This window comes from Polistes fuscatus, unplaced genomic scaffold, assembly GCF_010416935.1.
Source record: "Polistes fuscatus isolate 324 unplaced genomic scaffold, CU_Pfus_HIC Scaffold4, whole genome shotgun sequence".
In the NCBI taxonomy this organism is placed as follows: Eukaryota; Metazoa; Arthropoda; class Insecta; order Hymenoptera; family Vespidae; genus Polistes; species Polistes fuscatus.
Window position 1 is genome coordinate 11,690,461 of NW_025113118.1, and position 25,992 is coordinate 11,716,452.

Genomic DNA, 25,992 nt, shown 5'->3' on the forward strand with positions numbered 1-25,992 from the left:
TTACAAAAACTTAAACAAACCAACTATGGTGAGCCCGTGTAAACTAACAAACGTCTTTGCCGTCTACATCATTAGCGGAGAAGTGACAATTCTCACGAGAGAGAGAGAGAGAGAGAGAGAGAGAGAGAGAGAGAGAAACGTGTTTATATCTTTGAAACACGCGCTTATTTCCACGTCATCTTTCTGTCTACCATAATGGCAACAACGTACGTATATGTATACTACGTACATGTTCGTACACATGTGTGTGTGTGCTTGTATTTAACAGTGAAAGGGTCAAAGATACGTGCTCGTAGAATTTTACGACAAGTCGTTTCATATCTCGTGTCCACGTTGCAGTTAGGTGTTAACTCCACGTTTCAGTCACGGCTGAAAATATTCAATTTCAGTATAATGTAATAACAAAGGAATTTTCTTTTCTCTCATTGATTTTATTTAAAATAAAGAAAGTGATTATTACGGTTAGAAAATTTTGACGAAAAATTAAATATTTATCATTGAGATTGTTTAGTGAGATTGGAAAATATAAAAATTTGATGTATAAAATTGAAAATAAATCTTGACGTATGCGATAAGAAGCCTTGGAAAGGTCAAAAGGTCTATGACTTTTAATTAACGTTACATTAGAAAATATCATTCGATATTATTCGAAACGTTAATTAGAGTATTTTATAAAATTGAATTTCTCTATGGAATTATTATCATCTCCATCTATTATGATGTTGCGTGTTAACAAGATCTATCTGTAATCCAATTCCGTTCATTGGTTCTATATACCACATAATACATGAATCCTGTTTGGAATGTGTAATCGAGTGAGTTTGTGGTCGCTAGGTAGCCCTTCATTAATGGTGTCTGGAGAGGACACTCGTATCACTCGTACCAAGAGGAAATTCTCCTCCTTCCTGTGTAAGCTACTCGAGTTCTCTAGCGAGTAGTAGACTCCTATCTTTCTCTCTCATTTTTGCTTTACGATCTCTCTGTCTTTGTCTGACGGAGTACTCGAGTACAAAAGGCGAGTGGTAAAGGTAGATCTTCTTCAGACGCTACTAATGCAAGAACGATGTAAAGAGTGATAGGATGTTTTTTATCTTAATTTTTATTTTTCAACATATTTCTTCCCCTTTCTTCATCTTCCTCTTCCACTTTAGTTTGCTATTACAATTTGTCATGAAAATTCACGGTCAAAAATTCGTTCGCATTTAATTCTCGTAAGAAACGTGAGTCCCGTGAGTTTCTCTCGAGCGAGCGTCAGTAGTACAGGTCAACGCTCGTGCCAGACTTCCCCATGCCCGTACCATTTTCCTCCTTCCTCGTATTGTTCATTCAGGAATGTTCGAAAAATGTAAATTAAAGAACCTACCTAAAGACGTTCTCGAGGTAATCGAAATCTCGCGTGTTCGTGACACATCGATCACTCAAAATTTCTTCTCTCGCGAGATTTATACGAAAAGAAATGAAAATAAAAATATACGGACGAGAGAGAAAGAGAGAGAGAGAGAGAGAGATAGAAAGAATTATATTTGCGTTGACGAGGAATAAGAGAAGAAGAACGACGATGACAACGACCAAGTTTATAAAAAGTGATAACACAGGGAGGAAGAATATTTCGCATCGCGTTTCCTTCCTGCTTGTGTAAGTAATGGCAACAGTCGACTCCGTAATTACACTGTGCAACGTATCGCGTGCATTGAATATCGTCATAGTCACTGAAATTATCTGCGTGTTCCTACCTCCTCGTATACAAGTTTAGATATATTACGTAGAATAGAAAGAGAGAAGGTCTTTCGACTTGCATGATTTTCTTTCCGTGTTGGCAACTCTGTTTAGACTGCAGCTGGTAAACTCGAGTTTTCATAAAGAACACGAGGGTTATTACGTTTACCTTTTTCTAACTTCAATCTCGTAGCTTTTCATTTGCGAGAGAGTGTATAATAATCTTTTATTAATGTTACACAGGGATTAAACAATTTTTTTGTTTTTTCTTTTTTTCCTTTTTTCGTTTTAAATGTTATACAAAATGTCATTTCTTCTTTTACGTTGGGCTGGCCAATAAGCCGTTTTGAAATATTTTTGATAAAAAAATACTAGTATTATTTATTTAGATATGAAATATTCATAATTTTTAATTAAAACAAAATATTACATAGCGTTATTTATTTAATAGTATGAAAGTATAAAATGTGTATTATTTCAAATAGAAAATACTAGTTTCATTAATTGAAATATAAATTAGTTGAAATGTTGAAGTTACTTTAAGAAATGTTTATTTAATATTAATACTTGTTAATATAAAATATACTATACGATGTTATTTATTTATATCAAGGATAAACAATATTTGTAAATAAAAAAAATATCTCTATGTAATATTATTTATTAAAATATAAAATATGATATATTTGAAATAAATGATATTAAATGGCATTAAAAAATAGAAATATAAACTAGTACAAATTCCGAAGTTATTTATTGGCCAAGCCAATATTTGCAGATATGTTAGATATATTAAGTACAAACATACGTGATCTACATGTTCTCTGGGTATTGCGTGCCAAGATGCAACAGGAAATCTGGCAGGCACTTGAAATTCTTTCTTTCTCTCTCTCTTTCTCTTTCTCCTCTCTTATTTTATTATAGCTCGTTATTAAATGACACATTTTACGTATGATAATTGTCCTTTGAAGAATAGACAAGGAACGATTAAATAAATAATAAATTAAGAAGTTCGGACAATAGTCAGAACTTCGAAGGGATAGTTGCTAGTGGCGGTGGCCTTTTTTCAATCGAACTTTCTCGTTTCTTTCGATCGATAAGAACACAAGCTTGAATAATTTAGTCTCGAGTTTAACGATCGCATCTTCGAAGTTCTTAAGGAAACGATTCTGACGAGGTTTCGATATCACAAATCCCAAGTTTTGGAAGCAGATAAAACAATAAATATGATCAAACAATCAGAAAAACATTCTATATATTTTATTTATTAGATTTGACTCAAATTGTACAACTATTAAATTATCTTATTTCATATATTATTATTTAATTTTTTACTTTTTTTTACATTAATTATCTAATTAGTTTAATTGCATTTCTTTTAGACTGTTATTTTGTATCGAGTCAGCATATTTAGATATTATTGACATATTTTAAATGGTCAATATTATACTAATTGATTGAATATTAATATATATATATATTTATTTCAACCTAACATAATTTTGAAACAAATATACTCTTATCGTAAATATTAAAAAATTATTTTGTAAACTAAACAATAATATATATATATATATATATACATTGACTATTTATTTTTAAACAATTCTTATCAAACATATTTTAAAATTATTAACCAAAAGAAAAAACAAAATAGAACTATTAGATCGTAAAATTTGTTTTTCACATTTGTTTCTGATACTGTATTTATTTAATTATATCTGACCAAATAAATAAAACATTTTACGTCATTGGAAATCGACAAACTGCCTACTAGATGAAGACAAATTATTAACGATAATCGTTAATTAATGAAATAAATGCCTTTAAGAAGTTCCGGTGGTTAAAAATAAATATAAAATACGACAAAAATTATGCGACGACCTGATATTTTTCTATTAAACAACTCATCGAAATAAGCTTGTCAATTAATCATTGATTATGTTAATATTAGATATTATTTTTTGAATCATTTATCTATCTCTCAATAAACTTCAATCATTTAAAGAACGATATGAGTATGTACAAAAGGGATAGTTCGAATGTGTATCCGTTTATGTTTTAGAAATATTTTTCTTTTTTTTTAAGTCAATTCGTAATAGAACATTTAACCGCATCGACGTATTAGTCGGTAGATGCACTTACGAATCGGGCCGAGTCGTTGAAGCTCGTGTGTCGAGTCTGTTCCCTGAGTATCGACCGACTTTCTCAGCTCGAACTGCCAGATCTAACATAAGATGTCTTACACGGAAGCAATAACATATCGACTATCGTTTTGTAACTTCCTATCTTAAAACTTCCCTACTTCCCTTCTGACCCCTTTCCTATTTTTTTATTTTATTTTTTTTTCCTATTTTTTTCTTTTTTTTTTTCTTTTTAATTACACACGTTTCTCGACAACACGTTCAGCTTATCTATCTCGGTAACCAATTTGTTTGCAATTCATAGAAATTTAATTGGGTCAGTATGCTTAGTCACATATTCTTTTCGATTAATATAATAATTATTTTATCGTTCGTTTTTCTTATTTTTCATCGTCGAATTTAACTATTTACTTAACAATTATATTCATTCGTTCATTATCCTAATTGTAGTTTTCTCTGACTGCCATTTATTATTGGATCATATATATTTTTCGTTCAAATATTAATACGCAATTTTTATTAATATAAATATCAAACGATATAACATTCAAATATAATGAACGTTTATTTTACAAAATTACTGATCGATAAATATTTTTTTTTCAAAGACGGGATAAACCAAATAGAAATATTCATTGAACCGATTCGATTCCAACTACCGATTGTTTCTCATTAGGATTAATTAATCTTCGTTATTACGAATTTTTCTCTTTTTTCTTTTTTTATTTGTAAAGGTCACATCTAGGCAAAAAGAAATATAACGAGAAGGGATCGTTATACTACTCAAGCTTCCCATTTGTTTTATGCTTTCCTTCGTTAATAAGCATCGTAGTACATGTTGCGCATGCGTACGCGGTACTCGTCCCATTTCCAAAGTTCTTCTCCCTTCCTCCCTCCCACCCCCACCCTCGTCGTCCCTACTCACTTAGTTTCCCATCGTTCGTACATTTACGGTGTCTCATCATACAAACGTACGACGTATAACAGTTGTTGACCTATTAAAGATTGAAAGGCTTATTTAACGCTCGTTATCACTCATTATCGTGACTACTTCACTACTACTAACATCAAACGTTCCTAGATCGATGTTCTCAATCTTTATACAACGAGATATCGATCATGAAATTAGTTATCGGTTCAAGAGGAATCGATTTTTGTACAGGAATTCAATGAATATAACCTTACTTGGGTTAATAAACGCATTTGATGACTCGTCTATTAATTGAAAACATCGATCGAATTTTATATCTTGTTGTAGATTTATAATTTTAATAAAACTATCTTGAATTTGAGTGAGTAATCGACGAAAAGATTTTTACGATGAAATCGTTAGGATAATTACTTTGAAGTATCTACTTAATTTATGCTACGACGAAGAAAGAAGCTCTTTGTATCTATCCGATGACCCAAATCTCTTCGCTCAACGTTTCGATTTGCAGATTATCAAATCGTTTTATTAAAACGTATGGAATACGAAGCAAGTACGTTAGATTGACGAATCAAAACTTTAATCTAACGACGTGTCTTTGTCGTTCGGTAAATCGTCAAATTAATTAGGAACGTGGTTATTGAAATAGTGTCAAATCTAGTCCAAAGTGAATATCTCGATGATACGTGTATTCGCGTATGATGTATGTATGTGTGTGTATATATACAACGTATTTATTATACAAACTATTATACACACTAGTATACAACACCGGTCCAATAGCATAGCTGAAAATGAGTGTCCCTTCTCTGCTTCGGTGTAATTTATATGCGTACTATTAATTAACTCCTGCTAATTAAAGTCCCACCCTTTGAAAAGTCGCTTACCCGATACACTTTTCCCGCCAATAGTAAAAGTTAATTCGATTTATCGAATTACAGATCAAAGCTATTACGAAATACTAATAAGCCCGTTAACCATTCCATTTGGATTGTTTATATATTTTACGAGTTAATTTAATTTTTTTTTCTCTATTTTATATCAGTGTAAATTGAATGATAATAATCATCGTGCATCTTGCATTAACTACTATCCCCATTTTTTCTTTTTTTTATTTAACGAAATATATATTATATCAGTTTCCTTGACGATGCTTCAAACAAGCTTTAATTAACGATTCTTGTTTAGCTGTTAATTAAAGATAAGCTAGCGTAGATTTCGGTGTTTCCCGATTTAACGAGAGTTACCTTTACTCGTTGTGATCTTTTCTCTCTCTCTCTTTCTCTCTCCTTCTCTCCACTCTTTCCCCTGTATCGGTCAAATAGCATAGATTCGAATAGAAACGACGATACGCGGAGACGAATCCTCTTGCAATAACATCATGTTATTAGTCTGTTCGAGGGCGCGTAAAGTTAACATGTGCGAGAGAAACGGAAATAGCATTGGGAGTGTGTATGAACAATTGTGTATTTGCGTGTGTCTGTGTGAGGGATAGAAAGAGAGAGATAGAGAGATATAGTGCCTATCGATGCAGTACCACAGTACCGTGGACTAATTCGATTGCTATTCCGCAAAAGCATACCGAAGTGTAATACAAGCCAGCAGGTACATTATTGTTACTTCAATGTTGAATAATGTATCCATACTCTGATCAAGTTGAACGATCCTTATACCTTGATTCGATCAGCTCGCATTTGCATCGATCGTTGACATTATCTTCCAAATTTTCTAACACGCATTAGATATATTGAGATTCCCTTTTTTTGTTTGTTTTCGTTCTCGTTCACATCGATCGTTGAAATTTTTCTCTTAGGAAACATTTGTTTACCCAAAATTTGTCATCATTATTATTTTATATTTATTTTCTAAACGTGAATTATATTTTTGATTATTACTTACGTTGGGTTCGTATCTTGAATATTAACGAGACACATTTTTCATGGTAAGAAATAATATCGGAAGATAAGAAGAAGAAAAGAGAAGAAAAAAAACGAAGTTAGGATCGTAATGACAGCGTGGAATATACTTATCATTGGCAAAAAAAAAAAGAAAAAATAAAGAGGAAAGGAAAATGCAAAGAGGAGAAATATTACCGGTTCGGTGGAACGTTGAATCGTTTAGAGAATTTTCTGCTGAGAGAGATAACCAGTTAAATGGATACGGAAGATGGAAGGACATTTTGCGGCCGGGTTGTGTTTAAAATGAATGACGGTACGAAAAAAATGCGCGACGAGAGTCTCGTTCGACTTCCTTTTGACCATAATGACGTTCTCTTTTTCGATTTTTATTCTCCTTTCTTTATCACTCTTACACTGTCTATATTTTTTTTTCCACGAAGTCTACGTTTTTGTTTAACCGCGAACTCGTTAACTTGGCAAAAGAACAATGAAGCCAAACGATGACTGCTCGCGAAATGCTAAAAAAAACCTATTTTTATGCAAAAGTCAATCCCTCCTCGTAATGAAGGTATTTTCGTTTTTTTTCTTCTTTTTTTTTAACGAGCATCATTGAAATATCGTTGCATATACTTTACGGTTTAATTTAATAACATCATCATGAAATTATATGAATTATTAATATTGACGTCGTCGTAATTAATGTCATTCAGAACATGTCAGAATAGTGTGTATTTTTATTGTACATTTACGTTAATATTGTAAACTGGAATACATTTTTTATACGAGTAAAAGGAAGTTCTGTCGGTAAAGTCGTATTCGTCTCTTACGGTAAATTAAGAAACCCTCTCGAAGATTCGCTTTTCAACGCCATATTTGTGTTTCGTGTCTGCTGTGTCGTACTTATCGCCTTCATCTACTTCTCTAATATTCCCAGGGTATTGCAGATTTTCACATGAATCGAAGTTCTCTACATTACCGACTCTAACTAATTCAATTTATTGATAAGATGTCGCTAGCTGTACCTCTCTCGTTGTTCGAAGATAACGATAGAAATAAATTCTCCATCTTCTTTTTTTTTTATTATACGATAAAACTTGCCTTTTGTTTCATTAATTTTTAAATTATAATTTCGATAAAACCAAGTTAAGAATTTTAAAACAGAAGGTTTTAATATATTTCTATTCTGGGGACGGAAGAGGGAAAAGAAAGAAATTGAAAGTTTGAAAATTTGATGCTTAACAAAGTACGAAAGTGTGGAAAAGCGAGAGACTTTAATCGTGAACGTGGAGGATAATCGTGAAAAATTGTGTAAACTAAAAATATCGTGAAAATCCTTCGAATATGCCCCCGACGACACCAACGGACTCAGCTATGTGCTCTCTCTGTCCGCGATCGAAGAAAGCTCAGCACCCGAAAAAGCTCGTGCGTTTCGACTCGGTCGTCGATACGTTCTCCATCACGGACAGCAACACGGCTAACAATCGGAGGGTAAGATTGATTTTTTATCCCTCTAATTCGAAGGATAAATAATCAAAACAAATGAAATAAATCAAAATCGATTGGAATATAATTTTTCATAATAATTTTTAATACTAATTTATTTATCGTGCACGGTGAAGAAAATGGCTGCCAATTTTTAGGAGTCAGTATGCTTGAAACACAAATGGTCAACATTTATAATGAAAAAATAAGTGAACGATGTTAATAAAACGATTGATAAAAGAATTTTTAATTACTAAATATAAATTTATATCGAACGGAATTTTTTTTTTTCCATTCGAACCGATTATTTATTTGACAAAAATACTAAATAGCTAACGAAGCGTAAAAAGTAAAAGAGAAATATTACTTCGATAATTAACGCGATTGAAAAAAAAATAATTAGTCTTTCGTATGGTAAAGTATTACTAAGAGTATGGATGAGAAAAAGAAAAAGAAAATAATACAAATGTATAAAAGTATATTAGAATAAATGGTTCGGTATTTTTGTTCTTATTTTGTTCCCTACAATTCGTACAATTCAACAAAACGGATAAAAGTCAAAAAGATAGAGGATTTTTCTTCGGATTCGAGTGTGCGTCGTAGTATGAAACAGCAGATGGCCGATAATGTTCCATGGAAGAGACGAACCTATTCCATTCTTTTATGATAATACAATCTCGTGCATCCTAGCGTGTGTGTCTCTGAAATGTAAATCAACTACCTGTCTCTTTCTCTCTTTCTTTTTCTTTTTTCCTTCTCCTTCTCGCTATCCCTTTCTGTCGATTCCGCACATGTCGATACCCAGAGCACAACCCTTCATATTTTCTCCATCTGTTCTGTCAAACTCAACTTCCATTTACCTTTATTAAAAATCACCATCCTCCAAATATTTTCTCTACTCGTTGTTTCCACGCACGTGAAAAGAAAAATAAAAGAAAAAAAGAAAGAAAAGGAACCATCGAACCATCTCCTCATTGAAAAACTTTTTGACTTTTCTCTTCTTTAGTTTTTTTTTTGCACGATTCGGAAGCTTCGTTTCGGAAAACATTCTTCTCATTTTTGTCCTCCCCCTTCCCTTCCCCCTTTCCTATCCACCCACTTCGCATTCCTTATTCAGGAAAAAAATTTGCCAATCCGTATGTTATTCCGATTATTATTTTGACGAGAAAAACATTCGTTGTATTTTATTCTATATCGTATTAGAAACGCAATAATAATAAATCGATTTCCATCGATGAATAAAAATGGTTATACGTCGTATATGGTGAAGAATAGAAAAGAGGGTTGTGGGGATAGTTGATGTAACGATCGAGGAGACATACCATTTACGAAACGTCAGTTGAAATTTTCGCGAGATCCGTTCGAACAGCCAAACTCTCTTTGTCGTTGGAGAGTTTTCGAGGAGTCCTCAAATGTACTCCTTCGTTGTAAGTTGATCCTGTGTCAAGAGGATTTACATCTGATTCACTCCCGAAAGATTCGACGACACCACTAGATTTTCATACACCAACTGATTCTATACAACATACTGTAGACCAACAACGATAAACCAAATATGTTCTCGCGAGAATTTGCGTGTTCTTTTTTCTTTTTTTTTTTTATTATTCTCAAGGGTAAGGTAAAGCCCGTTCGATTACACGATTCGAGATAAATCGTTTGGTAGATGTAGTAACTCGATCTCGGTTATTGCTCGTATAGAAAATTTTACTTTCGCGTAAATTTTTATTTTAATTTATTTTATTTCTTTTTTTTTTCTCTTCTTCTTCTTCTCGAATTTTCTTATAACACGTAAAACATTATCAAGGAGTTACGGCGATAGGAAAGATTCTTTCCAAATGAAAATTCATTGCTATTCGTATGTATACTTTATTATTATTTTGCTACTACTATAGTAGTAGTAGTAGTAGTAATAGTAATAATAATAATAATAGCAGTACCTATTGGGGGTAGTAGTGTAAAGTTAAAAAGGAAACAAAATGTTTAAGGATCCGTATAGTAAGCTTTACCTTTTCTCCTACTATATTTTTTCTTACTTCTTTTTCTTTACCGTAATAACTTTTTCTCGAACTTACTAAGGCCAGCTAGTCTAATTAGGCGGGATTCTTCTTCGGTATACAAGATGAGGAAAATATGAAACGTACTGATCAAAAATTTAATTAGACCGGTGCACTATGTTCTCGCTTAAAACTATATAATATATAGAACTTTATTTTTCCACCGAGTTAGTTTCCCTCTACGAGGCGGCTCACTTTATCTACGATTAATCGTTACATCATATTTTTATTAATATAGTACGTACAATAAATAAAAACGAGATCAACTTTAAATTTCAATCAGCTCTTATATATAATATTAAACCGCACTTTAAAATAACGTATTCTTGAAAAATTATTTTCTTAAATATTTGCAATTTCGCGAAATAATATTTCATATCGATGCGAATATCGATATGAATAAACCTTTAAAAAAAAAAAAAAAGAAATGACAAATAAAATATCTGGATATTAAAAAATATTTAATCAAATAAGAAAATGAAGAAAAAACAAACAAAACGTGTATGCCCTTGGGCACGTTTTTAATATAAAGACAAAGGACTGAAATTTTAATAAGATTTCTTTCTATATGCATTGAATTTAATTGGAAGTAATGCGTTCGTTGAAATTTTTCAAAAAGTTAAATAAAAATCAATCTAATATGAACACACATATATATTCCTCTAATTTTATTATGTTTAAAATATCTATTAAAAAGCAGTTTTATTCTTTCTGTTTTAGGTAAGCTTCCAAGAAGTTGAGTATACTGTACGAAACCACGTGACCTCGGTATGTAAAAATATTTCATTGAAATATATTTCATTATACAATATAAAACAACAAAAAATAATTCGAAACAGAGACGAACAATGATAAACAACGATATCTTAATAATTATCTATCATCTTAAAAAAAAACTGGTGTGTGTACTTATGTACTCACGTAAGAAGTTATACTTCTTTGCCGTACCAAAACGAATATAACCTCAAAAATAACTTAAAAAAAAAACTTCAAAGAAAAAAAATAACTAAAAAGAAAAAAATAATTATTATTATATATATTATTTAAGAAAGAATAACAAAAAGAAAAAGAAAATATCAAAATGTAGATATCAGTCCACACTAAATATAAGAGAGATATATCGAATTACTTGACGCGTCAACAGCCATGGCGCGGTTACAGCATTAGTTCTCGCTTCGACCATTTAAGTAAAGCAGCGCTGCGTACGATTAGTATTTTGATTGGTGACCCGCTTGAGAAAAAAAGCGGGGAAGAAGAAGAGAAGAGACAACTTCATACCGTATACTTGAAATCGCTTTGCCGCGCGTCGTAAATACCGACAAACTTCATGGTGTCGTTTTTCCAGACGCTCGGAACAAAATCACTCCTCATTACATTTTCCCCAACGCGCCAAAAGAAGTATAACTTCAAAAAAAAGGAAAAAAAAACAACAACAACAAAAACAAGAAAAACCGAAAAATTTCTCGATCAATGTCTAGTTTATTTTTCTTGTTTAAACTATCATTTCATGATAGAATAAGTGAAAAACTTAGTCGGTAAGTGAAAATACTCGGCACGTTTCTTATCAGTTTGAACCTAAATTACGTCATCCATTTCTCTATCATTCTTTCTCGTTTTTTATTTCTTTCTTCAAGCTTTCTCAAGCTCGTTCGTCGTCTTTCGGTTCTTGGTACTCTCTCTCTCTCTCTCTTTTTCTCTCTATCCGAAGATTCCTTATAATGAGTCTGACGTACCAAGAATTTTAACGGGCGATCTTTCTCTCGGTATCACCAAGGAGCAAGGCTCCTTACGATTCGACGAAAGATTTACGCTTTTAGACGACGGACCGTATCCTTGCATTCTTTCTTCCTTCCTTCCTTCCTTCCTTCCTTTCTCTCTTTCTTTCTTTCCTCCTTGTTTCCTATTAAACCTTGTCAGTGATATCTCGTCAGGAAAGATAAGAAAAAATAAACGTAAAAAAGATTTTTCCCTTCGTTCAACTGGAAACAACAATTGCATCCAACTACCTTTTTTCTCTTTTCTTTACTTTTCTTTTCTTTTCTTTTCTTTTCTTTTCTTTCGTTAGACGAATGTTGAATAAAATAAACAAAATAAATAAAAGAAGATACGTTTTTACTCTTCATTGCGGTAATATAATATAATACGCTCGTTGTTAGTCGTGAAAAATTGTAGATAAGAGTACATTAAAAGTAGTACAAGTCAACGAATAGAGATACACTGAATGAGACTGAATCTACAATTTAATCTTCTAAACTTCTAATCGCCGTTGTTACGAATGCTAAATCAAATAAATATAAATTAAATTTATTCCGAAGTTTGAAAATACTTTAATTCGTTTCATTGTCAAACAAAATTTAGCTTAAATGTGAAAGATAATACCCAAAGTAGTAAGAGTCAACGATAAAAGTCTTAAAGTGTTCAACACTTAACCTAAAATTTTAATCTCATAAACTTCTAATCGTCGTTTGTTAAGTATGATAAATGAAAATCCCCCTCCAAAAAATATGAAATAATAATTATACTTAATATAGAATACTTGACGCCAAGATTCAGCCTAGTTAACATCCTAGAGCTAGTCCCAAGCCCAGATAAATAGGAGAGCAACCTACCCTCGGTAAAAACAATAAACCGCTTCTAGAAATAGCAATAAAAAAAACTATTATAACAGAACAAAAAGTCCTAATAAAAAAAAGAAAGAAGAAGAAGAAGAAAAATAGAATACTTCAATTACTTTTACTTATCAAGAAAAAATGTAAATGTATAAATGAAAGCTCGGGGTAGTATAGATCAATGATTTGTAGTACGAAGTAGTACGAATCAACGATTAAGGAGGCAACGAAAAACCGCTGACATCAGCCGTAAAAAAATCAAATCTCATAAGCTTATAATAATTTTGTATATGATTATAGTCGTATCAATCGAAAGCACACGTTTCACGTGGAACAGACGCGACAGACAGCTTTCGCGTTTTAACGGTGACACGAGTGGAATACCTACATTCGTCTTCGTGTAAAGGGCAGGCCTTTTAACGAGACTTTCTTTGCTCGTCGGCAATCGTGGATAAACATCGGGCGTCGACACGCGTTGTAAACTACCCCTTGTCGTCGTTGTCGTCGTCGTAGTCGTAGTCGTAGTAGTCGCAACGACCTTCCAGCTAAATTTAATCAAGCCGTTAATTATTTTCACCGACGTTCGGCGACACGCTTCCTCTTTCTCTTCTTCTTTGTCGTCGGTCCATGTCTCCACGACTGCGCACACATAATTCTCTTCCGGATGTTTTAGGAAGGACGAGGGAGAACCCTCCCTCTCTTTCTCTCTCCTCATCTCCCCCTTTTCTTTCGTCTCTTTTCAAAGGAAATATCCGGAACGCGTGGCTGGAATTTACGTGGCTCCGTACTTTCTCGAGACCTTGATCCGAATTAAACGTTCGCTTGGCTTCCGTCCATCCTTACCGATCAAATCGATAAGTTTGTTCTCGTAAAGATAGATATAACAACTTCAACGAAGGACCATGAATTTTTGATCTTTTTATTATCATCGTTCTTCAACTTCTTCTCCTTTTCTTCCCCTTATCTTTTATTTTCCTTTCTTTTCTTTTCTTTTTGGGAAGGGTGGTGAGGGCTCTACTGATCTTTTGTGAAACGAGAATGATAAGTCTCACGTTAATAATTAATTAAACTAAGAAAAATAATGAAGTATCCAAATATATAGGCTTCCTCTTCCATAGATTTTACGCGAACAATGTTTGACAAAGTTTATAACTGTTGAAGTTTCGTTAAATTGACGTCAAGGTGTAGATGCTATCGTAAAATCTCGACGAAACTGTTAGTTGGACATAACAATGTGAAAAGTATATATACCTATTTATTTATCTACCTATCTACCTACCTATCTACCTGTCTACCTACCTTAAACAGAGAGTTAGCATACCTCTTACGAACTGAGTTTGTTGGATAATTGTGAAATTGCAGGCCGTTGATTATGAGTCGCATTGCTTCATTTCACGCACGTACCCTCTTCTTCAGCGAGTTTAACAAGCTTTGGAAAGTACTCCTAATGGATATTTGCGGCCTCGTAACATACGTCCAATTAAATCCTCACACCCTTCTCTCTCCTTCCCCCCCTCTCTCTCTCTCTGTCTCTATCTTATTCTCAGCTAGGAGTGTAAAACATTTCGCGAATGGGTGCTTACATATATAACGATTTGAGAAGAAAATCAGTAAACTGGGTGAACGCGTAACGATCCGTTTAATAACGTGAAATTTATTCCCTACGTATAATTACTTTAATATTTCCTATAATTATTATTGATTAATTATTTTTTTTTTTTAGAACGATAACAAATATATATAAAAATAATAAAAATTTGATTACAATTAATTGCGACGTTTCATAGCAAATAATGTAAAATCATCAAATCGAATATGTTAAAGAGAAAGAGCGAATATTTTAATATGCGTGACAACGAATAATAATTCCAACAGACTTTAATTAATTCGGATAATTATACGTATACGAACATGTGCTATACGTGCACAATATATTTCGAAAGAAAAATATGAAAATGAATGAAAGCTAAAGCTCGGTGTTTTTGTTATCTTTCCTCATTTTTTATTTTCATTATACTTTTATTTGAATGTTTCTTATCATTTTTGCTCGCGTGTCTTTCATACGAAAGTAATTTCATGGTTGATAATAACAATGGCAAGCTAACGTAAGTGCAAGCCAAATAGAGATATTTAAATCTCGAGAGATTAATAATGCGCGAGTTAGAAAGCGAGTCCGTGCGAAGTAATTCGGGAGAGTTTCCAACGTTACAAGGAGCATTATAATTGCACTCTCCCCATTTTGCGATATTACAAAAGCAATATTCGAGCTTGTGTCTTGATTTTTCGTGTTTATTGTACTTACACGATGTACAAAAGTTGTTTCTCATAATGTTTTATACGACGATGAATGATAAATCCTAATTACTAACAACAATTTCAATGATTAAGATTACAATGATTTTGCATTATTATACATATATATTTATTATTATTCGAAGAAAATCAACGTACGTATATATATATATATATACATATATAATATTTATGCATACATTTGCCTATTAGATAGTTTCTCGGTAGACGAGGAACACGAGTGCAAACCACAGAACCATTCGCATATGAATTTTACTCTTCATCCTCGCTCCGATTCGCTCGGTTCCTCTTTTCCCAGGAAACCTTTAGAAAAAAAAAAGAAAAAGAATATATATATATAGAAAGAGAGAGAGAGAGAGAGAGAGAGAAAAAGAGAGAGAAAAATTGTGGTAGGTAAATATGTACCTGTATCGTGGTTTCCTTTTGAATCTCTTCTTCTCTGTCTCTTCCTCTTTCTATCTCTCTCTCTCTCTCTCTCTCTGTCTCTTTGATCCAACAAACTTATTTGAAAGTCGTACGTGGATGCCTTTCGTTAGCTCGGATATTTTTCGAAAGACTGTTTTTAAAATGATGGACAGTTTCGTGCGGTATCAAGAAGACGCGATAAAAGTACTGCTGAAAGGGCTAAATGGATGAGAGATCCTCTCGTGATTTATACGGGAAATCGGAAATAAAAGTAACGCGTAAAATTCGAGACTGGACGAGTAAGAAAGAAAGAAAGGAAGAAAGGAAAGAAGGAAGGAAAAATAGAGAGAGAGAGAGAGAAAGAAGGGGTAGGAGAATAAGAGAGTAAGAGAAGTTTGGATGCGGCTTGTGCACGTAGTAACTAAGCTCGTACGCCATCAAACAACTCTAACTTTACTTCACCCTCTGCTTTCTCTCTTCCACTTCCTCTCTCTCTTTCTCTCTCTCTCTTTCTTTCCGCGAAGAGTTCTTCGTTACCTTCTTGTTTCCATTAAGGGTGATGTAGTGCATGAAACGCTTTATCCTCGCTTCTTACACGACTCCACCTACTTTATCTTTTTCCCTTCCACCTATTCCTGCACTCTAATGTTTTCTATACTTTTTTAAACACTTCGTATCGAACGATTGATCAATTTTTCTAATATAAATATATATACTTACTTAGAAAATATATATAATATTTTATCGTTAAAAAACATGACATCTTTTAATTTAAGTATTAACATTCTAAACTATTTTGTACAATTTAATTGAAGAAAACGAAATTATGAAAAAAAGAAAATATATACACGAATGAGGATCGAAAAGTTCTTAGCCTCGCACGGTGTAGAAAACCATAAAACTCAAAGCTCACCACGTGTTGAGCTGAAAACTTTTCAACTCTCCTCGTTGGTAGGCTCGTAACTTTTTCAGCCCTCCCCGTTTGTAATTTTAAGACTTTTTTTCCCGCTCACTCGTGTAAATATATTTTTTCTACACGTAATTGTTTTTTTTTTTTGATTTATTTGAGTAAACTTTTTAGACAAATTTAGTTTTTCTATTTAAACATGAAACGAACCGATAAATAAGATCTCCCTTCGGTTTCTTTTAGAAACGTTTGAGTATTTGACCTTGCTGCTTGCACAGTGTATTGTCGTTCTGATATACTGTGTAGAATTAAAAAAAAAAAATAAAAATTGATGTCCCGTCAACTTTGCTCACCCCCATAGAAGTAGTATAAGAATTCACGAGAGGCGAGTAGGTAAAATATGAAATTGAAATTTGATCCGTAGATTGGATCCGATATAACATCACGACTAACAGAATATTGGTTTTCAAAGTATAGGATGAGGTAAGAACGGATAACTACGAACATTGTTGTAGAAAGAAAAGCAAATTTTAAAGACGGATCAAATTTCAATTTCATATATTAAATACTCGTCTATCGTTAATACATATTTTACCCAGTTATTTCGTGCAAACCCTAATAAGCAGATTTTTAACTGAATTTTTATTGTACATTTCAACAGTTACATATAAATATAAAAATATATATATATATTTATTTTTTATGTATATTATACAACGAGGAAACGAGATCATATTTCGTGTCATGATTTTATCACAAACGAACGTACCACCTATACGCATAGATGGACATGCGAATTTGCCTGTCCATTTTGTCCGTTTTTCTCTTTATTTTTTGCCCCTCCCACCCCCGCCTCACTCTTCTCTCTCTCTTTCTCTCTCTTTCTTTCTTTCTCTCTCTCTTTTTTCTTTTTTTATTTATTTTTATTCAAGCGAATTAATGACCTATCAAAATTTCGTACCTGTCAAGTTCACGAGCAGATAAGCACGGACGATAATCATCGTAATCGCCGAAACGTGTCGCGTCGAAATTCGCATATTTATGACGCGTTGAATTTTATAGCTCCTCTGCAAAATTGCGGTGAACAGCGATCAGGTGAACGGTTGGTGACGGGGGGTGGGGGGAGAAATAGAGAGATAGCGAGAGACAGAAAGATGGTAGATGGTGAGTTGCGTAGAAATAGGGTTGTTCCTACTCCACCCCCTCCCCCCTAGTGGGTACACCCTCAGGGAAAAAGCATTCGAACGGAAAAAGCTCTATGTTTTCGGTCGTTCAACCATTGTACGAACGGACTCTTATGAATATTTAATTTTCTTTCTCGTAAGCTTGCATCCGCGTATTCTCCCTCTTCCTCTCTTTGTCTTTCACACTAACACGTTGTTCTCTTTTTAACGCAGATGTTTTTCCATAATTTCTGGACATTTTTGTGTGTGTGTGTCCGTGCCAAAGGGGTTCTTACGCCGCGTTGAGTAAAACTAACCCCGTCCAGAAAAAGAAACAGGTAGGAAACGGAAGGAAAGTGAAGTGGGTGATTTTTATTTTTTGTTCGTTCCCCCCCTCTCTCTCTCTCTCTCTTTCTTTCTCTTTTTCCGTCTCTCCCCTTCTAAACCCTTTTATCTCATTTTTTCCCCCCATTTTTTCGTCGAGGGTAAACTTGTTTGGAATCGGCTGAAAAGGCTCACCAGGCGTTGGATTTATTTACTCGACTACTACACTTCCACGTAAAATACTACCATTAGCCAATTATTTGCTAGCATAACATTTTTTCTACCCCCCCTCCCCCTCCCGCAGTTTTTTCTAATCCCACTCGTATCTTTTTTTCCTCTCTCTCTCTCTCTTCTTTCTTCTCTTCTTTTTTCTTTTTCTTATCATATTCTATCCTCTTCCATCTTACTATTTGTTCCGTTTTATTTTTTCCCTGTTCAATCCCTTTCTTTTTTCTTTTTGGATATTAAAGAAAAGTTGCGCGTTAGCAAAGAGAAGAAACGTAAGAGAAATAGATAAATTTCTTCTTTTTTTTTTCTCACAACGCGAACCAAATCCCTTTCGTGATTATAATGGTGGAAGAACGTATTATCAAGAAATGTGAAATATTTGAAATTAGTTTGGTATTTCGTGGTTGTCTCGCGTGGGCTTACATTTAAAATCTCTTTTTAACCGAAATATTATATAATGTAACTGTTTAGTCGAACAATTTTTTTCTATAAACTTTCTTACTGTATTCACGTACATTCATATTATATTATAGCAGAATCTCGAGGCTTATTATCCTATGAAAATAACTTTTCAAACATCTGAAACATGAAAAAATATATATATGGAAGAGAAAAAAAAATACTTCTCCGAAAATATTGATTTTTTTTTCTTTATATAGATGATCGGAAGCTACACAACTTTCCAATCCAAAGTATCTTTTTCTCTCTTTCTTCCTTTCAAATTAAAAAAAAATATATATATATAACCTAGTTTGTTATTCAAGATTTTGATTTTTCGAATACATCTCAAACATTTGTTTGAAAAACGGCGGAAGCAAAATTGTACACCAAATACATAAAAGTAAAGTTGACACGTTTCCGTGGTCGTAATATCCGTTGTAACTATCTTTTTTTTCTAACTTTATCCCTTACTCTCACTCTCTCTCTCTCATTCTCATTCTCTTTTTTTTCTCTTTGTACGTTCAACTTTCCCAATAAATAAATTCTCTGTTGAACTGTCAAGAAAACCTAGAAGGATTAACTCTCTTTAGCTGTTTTAAAATCGCGTGTTCTAGATTTCGATCATTTTCTAGAAACGTAATTTCGAATATATAGAAGTAGCAATTACACTGTCACATGATTGAACTTTCAGATTCTAAATGGTACGTATGTATATATAATACAATATACATATAATATATATATATATATATATACGTACATAACACGGGAGGTAAAGTAGAAATCTACTTTTAAAGTAGCTTGGAAAAATGTGAAATCGCGCGGGAAAGTGGAAAAGGGTAGAAACGTTGATTCATGAGTAGATATGTGTAAGTAAATAGATATATTTATATACATATATTTGTATATGTATATAAGTATAGGTATCTCTTTCCCTCTTTCTCTTTCTCCGCATATAAGTGTATATGTTGAAAAGAGAAGGAGAGGGGATAGAGAGAGAGAGAGAGAGAGAAAATGATAAGGGTGGGGGGTGGATTGGATCTTGCGCCGTCCAGACCAGCTGGCAGCATCCCTTGGTATCCCACGAGCCATCGAATGAAAACGTCGGCAGTCACTCGCGCGGATCCTCGCCCGCGAGATCTCAGCTTTCTTCCGTTTCGTCAGATTTCTCTTGTGCCAATTTTTTAAATCGTGCCCTTCTCGAGCCCTTCGTTAAAAAATACATAACTATTATTTTCATATTAGAAAATAACGAATAATACTCTTTATTATTTATTAATTCGTACGATTAATTTTGTATTTATTTTCTCTTTAAGAATACTGTCGGATCGTTTGGAAAATTATTTTATTCAATATGTTGTATCATTTATTTATCGAGAGAAAAGTTTGAATTATATGATTATTCTTTTTTTTTCCATTTACCATTGGATTGAATTATATTTGAATAATTTTCGTACGATCGATATTTATGTATTATTTCGTGGGAAGAGAAATATTTGACGAGCCAGTGAGTTTTGTTTCACGATTAATTCTTTTCTCTTTTTGTTTTGTACTTTTCTTCGTTCCGATAAAAAGTTTTTCAATGTTTTACGAGGAAAAAGAAAGGATTACTTTTTCTTTTTTTTTTCTTTCTTTTTCTTTTTCTTATTTAATATGTATAATATTTTATGATCCCTTAGATTTATAAGATAGCGTTTTAAAGTATCAAGGGTATAGATTCAAGGACACCCACGCTTCTGTCCTTGACATTCTCTAACGAAACGTGACACACTGTATGTTGATCGCGTTCATATCAAACGCCCACCGGCAAAGGAACATTTAACAGTGAATTAGATTAGCGATTTGCACTGGCGCCATTCCCTTTTACACGTTCGTATAATACAAGGAAACTTTAACAATCAAATTACTTTGCTTTTACGGTAAATATTTGATTTTTGTTTGAAATATTTCTAACAAAAATTTACGATTTTTATACAAAAACAAAATCATATTTGTTTATCTGTTTTCTTTTCTTTTTCTTTTTGTTTTTTATTATCGTCATCAGAAAAAATAAATTTAGAGATGAAAAATTTCCTGCCAAATAATCCTGTTCTTTTTTTTTTTTGTAAATTTTCATTAAAAATCAGAACCAATCGTCGTCTATTAAAAGTACCAACCATTAGTTTAGGAAACACAGTTTGTATTTCGCGTTTCCAGCAGTTTGGACTTTCAGCTGGTCAACTCGTTCGGCAAAGAGCTTACCAGTTCTAAGAGCTAAACAACCTAAGGAGTTTACACATATCGTTGGGAAAGTTTGACCAAAGTTCGTACAAAGAGTCGTGTGCTTTTTTTGCTTTTCATCTTCTTTATTCTACCTTGTTTTCTTTCTTTCTTTCTTCTTTAACTCTTTCTCTCTTTCTTTTTTCTTTTTCGGATTATAAACCATGACCTATTAAAATGTTTACCAGATACATCTTCTTGTTATCGTCCCGCAATTCGTTTGAAGGTCGCAAAGATGGGAAATCCGTTTGAAAGAAATTGCTTACGTCACATCATCGACTTTTTCGCAATCAATCGAAAGGAGTTTCTTGTTGAAACAAACTTTCTTTCAGCCTTACTTTGATTACAAAAAGAAATTGAAAGAAAAAGAGACGTCAACTTAGACGAAGAATTTTTAATCGAAAATTCTTACCCTCTCTGGTAACCCCCTACCTTCTTTTTTTCTTTTATTCTTTTTTTTTCTTCTTTTTTTACGATAAAGCTTGTTAACTGTTTTGCACGTTAATCGATAATCTTCGAAAAAAAAGAAAGAGAGAGAAAGAGAGAGAGAGAGAGAGAGAGAGAAAGACAGAGAAAATGGCACGCTAATCTAACGAAAATTAATCGGAAAGTTAGATTGAAATCACGAACAACTTTCGACGCGAGTGTCGAAAAGTTAATATATAAAAACAATTATTATATTGAAATATAGTTACAATCGTTAATTAACTTCTTTACTTTTTCCAGTCTAAACGCTTTTTATTATTATTATTAACATTTTTACTTCGAATTGTTATCATTTCTATATGGCAGGCTATTACGAATATTACATTAAAATATGTGCGAAATGAAAAAAGAAAATTTTGGCGTAGCACTTTTCAATTAAAATCCAATTCCAATTTGACTAAAACGTTTGAGAATGTTCATTTGAAAGATTAATCAACGATGAACGATATTGAAGGTTTGCAAAGATATTGTTAAATCTATTGGCGTCATAAAGATTTATATTTTTTGTTTTTGTTTTTTCATTTAAATCGAAGGACAATCTCGAGAAGGGAATAAAAACAGTTTTGTTTCTCGGTAGAGACAAAAAATACAAAAAAGCGATAGAGAGAAAGTTAAAGAGAAAAAAAGATAAAAGTGAAAAGTGAAAAGGTAGATCGTAAACGTTCTTTGGAAGAAAAGAAATACAAAAAAAAATAAAAAATAAAAAAAGAAAGGGGGAGGGGGAGAGAGAGAAAAGAAGAATAAGAATAATAGTTGTCGTGAAAAAATCAGCAGTGTCCAACCTGGAGTGCCAATGTGGATCACGCGTAGCGCCCGTCTTCATGGGGATGGGCTTTAACGATAAAAAACTGCGGAGACTACGAAGATTGCGGCTTTTTGGCCGCGCAAAAGTTTACCTCACAGTCCGATGGCCGCAACTGGTTTGTTCTATTATTATTATTATTATTATTATATTATTATTTTCGATAGATATTACATATAATCTCTCGATCATCAATTTGTTTTTATTTTGTTTTAAATTTCTCGTAGATATTATAATCGTAAATATAATATAACACACACCAAGATTATTATTTTTTATTCTGTACTATATTAAACATTGTATTTTCTCTTTTTAATAGTTTAAAGATATTATTAATAATTATAGAAGAGGAATAAATTTTGGGTATTATCGTATTAACTTAAGATTATTATTTCGTATTACGTGGAAAAGTTAATATTAATTTTAGACCTTGATTGAGAGTAAGTTATCATACAATCGAGAAATTATTTCGATATTCTTCTTAATTTTATATTTATTTTTATAATATGAAAAAATTATTAGCAATTATAAAAAAAAACGATAAGCTTTAAAGTTCGTGTTATGGTAAGGTTCAAATTATTTCGATATTATCTACATTTAATTTTTATTTTACTTAGACGTAATACATATATAGTTCCTTTTTTGTAAAATATGAAAGTTATTAGGAATTAAAAACAATAAGAGGACATAAGAGGATTAGAAAGTATTAGAAAGTAAAAGAGAACTTGGGAAAAGAACAAAATATCTACAATAAAGGGTTTTAAAGGTGTTAGAAACTCAATGAATTTTTATAGGATTTTCTTGTTTTTTTTTAATCAGTCAATTAAAATGAATAAAGCAAAAGAAGAAGAAGAAGAAGAAGAAGAAGAAGAAGAAGAATACTCTCCATATTTGAAAGTTTGCGAGTTTGCAGTTTAAAAGAAAGCACGTTTTTAAATGATGCTCGGAATTGAGATGCGAATTCTCTTCTTTTTTTTTTTTTTTCGCCTATTTACCGAGACCGTTTGATATCAAGGTGGTTAAAATGGACTTTCACTGAAAGAACAACCATGCGAAAATTCGAGGAATCGTTTTATCTTTCCCCCTTTTCTCTCTTTCTCTACCTATCTCTTACTCTTTTCTTTCGATCAAGATCGTCAGATAAAAATAAGCTCCTAGGCAAGATCATGGAGCTAGCTAGCATTTTCTTCTTCGACCTGCCTGCTTCTTGTCGTTAAAGCTCGTCCTCTTGGAGATAAGCGTACCGAACGTGATCCGAATTGAATACTTCCGTTTGATAACTGACAAGCTTATGGAATAGTTACTTCTTCGACGATCGAATCGTAACGTCATTTTATGATCCTCATCTGTATGAAAAAATATCAAAAAAAGAAATAATCATCGAGGTGTGATCGAAACTTATGAAAAACTATTATATACTTTTTAACTTTTTAAACGCGAAACTTAACGACCATTTTACGTTTAACTTTCTATTCATTTGTCCATTTTTCTTTTTATCATAATCGATAAAATAATCAAAATTATGCAATATTTTAACAAATTCTTATATTATTTTATACACGACGCGATTGAAAGTTCATTTATCGACGTTAAACATTAACAACGAATGAACCAATATTTATCGTTATAATCTCTTTTAAACAAAATGTAGAAAAAAAGGTAAAAATAATTTAATTGCAAAATAGAACAAAAAATCTTTTAGCATTGAACGTTTCGTCTCGCGATAATTCGATTTGAAAATTATGTAAAACTACTCGTTCGGCTTGATAAAATAGTGTCATTGTCGTGTAGGTTATTTCTTTTGCATCGATTACAAACGATTACTCGATTCACGAGTTTACGATATCGTTCTCTCTGTGCCCGAGAATTTTGAATGTTCTCCTTGTATATAAACGTGTATAGGTGTCTGTATGTGTATGAGTATCCACAAGAGTATATACATAGGTAAGTTAACATGGATATGTGTAAAGTGTGTGCACTTCTACGGATGCAGTTCAAGAGGACTCCATCTCTAAGCGGATGCTGGGGATGTCAGAAGTTCTTGCGCGATGTCGTGCCTTCCTCAAATAACACTTGGATCGACCGACGGCGGCACCGCATTGTTGTGGATCCTCAGAATCGGATTGAAATTTTCAAACTACTTCCTTGCTATCCGCCATGTGCTGTCGTTTAATATTTTTAATCGTAATCCATGTTAAATATTAATAAAACAAATTCGGTATTCTTTGCGTTTCTCTTTTTATTTTTATTTTATTTTCTTTTTTATTACGCGAGCTACCAGTTAATTACTTTGACACTATTTTTGCGTAATATATATATTTGAAACACCAATTTCAACGGGTTAACGAAAAATAGAATAAGTCGTGTTATATATTGCATTTATCGGATATATTATTAAAACAACGATATACAGAGTTCTGGTATAAAGGAAATATATATTATATGTATATAGATATATATATTTATTGAAGTTAGCTCTTTGAATCATAAAATCGTTTACCATGATAAACAATAATTCCTCGTTCCATGTGTAAACTTGCAATTAGTATCTTTTCCGAAACGTAGAAACGTTATCCACGTTCTTTGATTATACCTGCGAACGGTGTAATTTCAAATTTTCGTTGTATGCATAGTATTTCTCTTCAAACTCACCGGCAATATTTTCCACTTTAAGCTTTGTTACAAACAAGAATGGAATATTAACTTGTCGATGGGGAAGTATTCATTGTAATCTATTCGCATACATATATATGTATAGATATATACACACATATATCTTTAGAAAGAGTAACAAATCGTATGCAAACTTAAATAATAATCCTTGTGTAAACGCGTTATACATTTCCCATAAAATATTAACGAGTTTTCTTGATTATTTGTTGTATAAACAAAACTCCTATATTCGAGGCTATTTGCAAACACGACACATTTCTATTTACCGGGGGAGGGGGAGGGTGGGTAGGAGGTGATAGGCTGGGAGACAAATAAACAAATTGCGAGAATAATGTTGTTTTGAAATCGATATTTCAAAAAAAAAGAAATTTCTCTACGGAAATATAAATAAATCAAATATGATAAAGATGAAAATTATTGTATTATATTTTTCGTTATAAATAACGCAAATTCATAGGAGCGTTTTGTTCGTTTAATAAAAAAAAAATCGATACACGTGCGAGATGATAAAAAAAGAACAAAAATATTTGAACAGTTGTAGGAATTTATCAAGAGGAAACATTACGTGTAAGATGGTCGCGAGCCGGTAGGAGGAGCACGTAACACGTATGAACTACAAATTTCGTGGGACGTTTATTCTTTTTAAAAAAGAGAGAGAGAGAGAGAGAGAAACAAGGATGGGAGATAGTGACACGTAAAAAGGAACGAGATAGAGAAAGACAGAGAAAAAGAGAATCGCTGAATCTTGCTTGACTACGCTCTTTTCTGATTCTGCAAAAGCTTCGGACGAGTATGGGAAAGAAGATACTGAATATTCTAACGATGTTAAAATATTTCTTACCGGTTTCACCGTTGGTATCTTTCAACATTCCGTGCTACGTCTGAGGAGCTTGGGCGATGGTTTTTCTTTAAAAACGAAACTATGGAATATATAAAATACATACGGTGTGTGGTTCAGAAGTCCTTTCTCTTTTCATTTTTTTCTTTTTGTTCATTCTTTTTTCCATTTCTCTCTCTCTCTCTATCTATTTATTTATCTCAAAATTCGTCGTAAAGTTCTCAGGCGAGTATTTTTCGGCTCACGTGGTGGCAACGAAGGAGAAACCGGTAATGTCGCGAACTCGATCATTTCAACTCGACGTATTTTCAACCGTTTACTT

General features: G+C 32.6%; 1 protein-coding gene and 1 long non-coding RNA gene across 13 annotated transcripts in view; both read left to right on the forward strand.

Annotated features, from left to right (window-relative positions):
- Window positions 1–25,992, forward strand: part of LOC122521129 (disks large 1 tumor suppressor protein) — a 380,822-nt gene that overhangs the window by 179,359 nt on the left and 175,471 nt on the right. For 8 of the 10 annotated variants that reach the window (XM_043641597.1, XM_043641592.1, XM_043641596.1 and 5 more), the window contains one exon: window positions 10,943–10,990. The exons of the other annotated variants lie outside the window; for them this stretch is intronic. In XM_043641597.1, coding sequence (XP_043497532.1) covers window positions 10,943–10,990 — 48 coding nt within the window. The remainder of the gene's footprint in view (window positions 1–10,942; window positions 10,991–25,992) is intronic. 10 annotated transcript variants of the gene reach the window in all.
- On the forward strand, window positions 20,042–21,967 carry LOC122521134. Of its 3 annotated transcripts, none has more exons than XR_006304670.1 (4): window positions 20,042–20,531; window positions 20,809–20,914; window positions 21,598–21,811; window positions 21,891–21,967. It is a non-coding gene; the product is annotated as an uncharacterized LOC122521134 (long non-coding RNA). The 3 variants fall into 3 exon arrangements; XR_006304668.1 differs by having other exon boundaries at window positions 21,664–21,811; XR_006304667.1 differs by lacking the exon at window positions 21,598–21,811 and having other exon boundaries at window positions 20,043–20,531.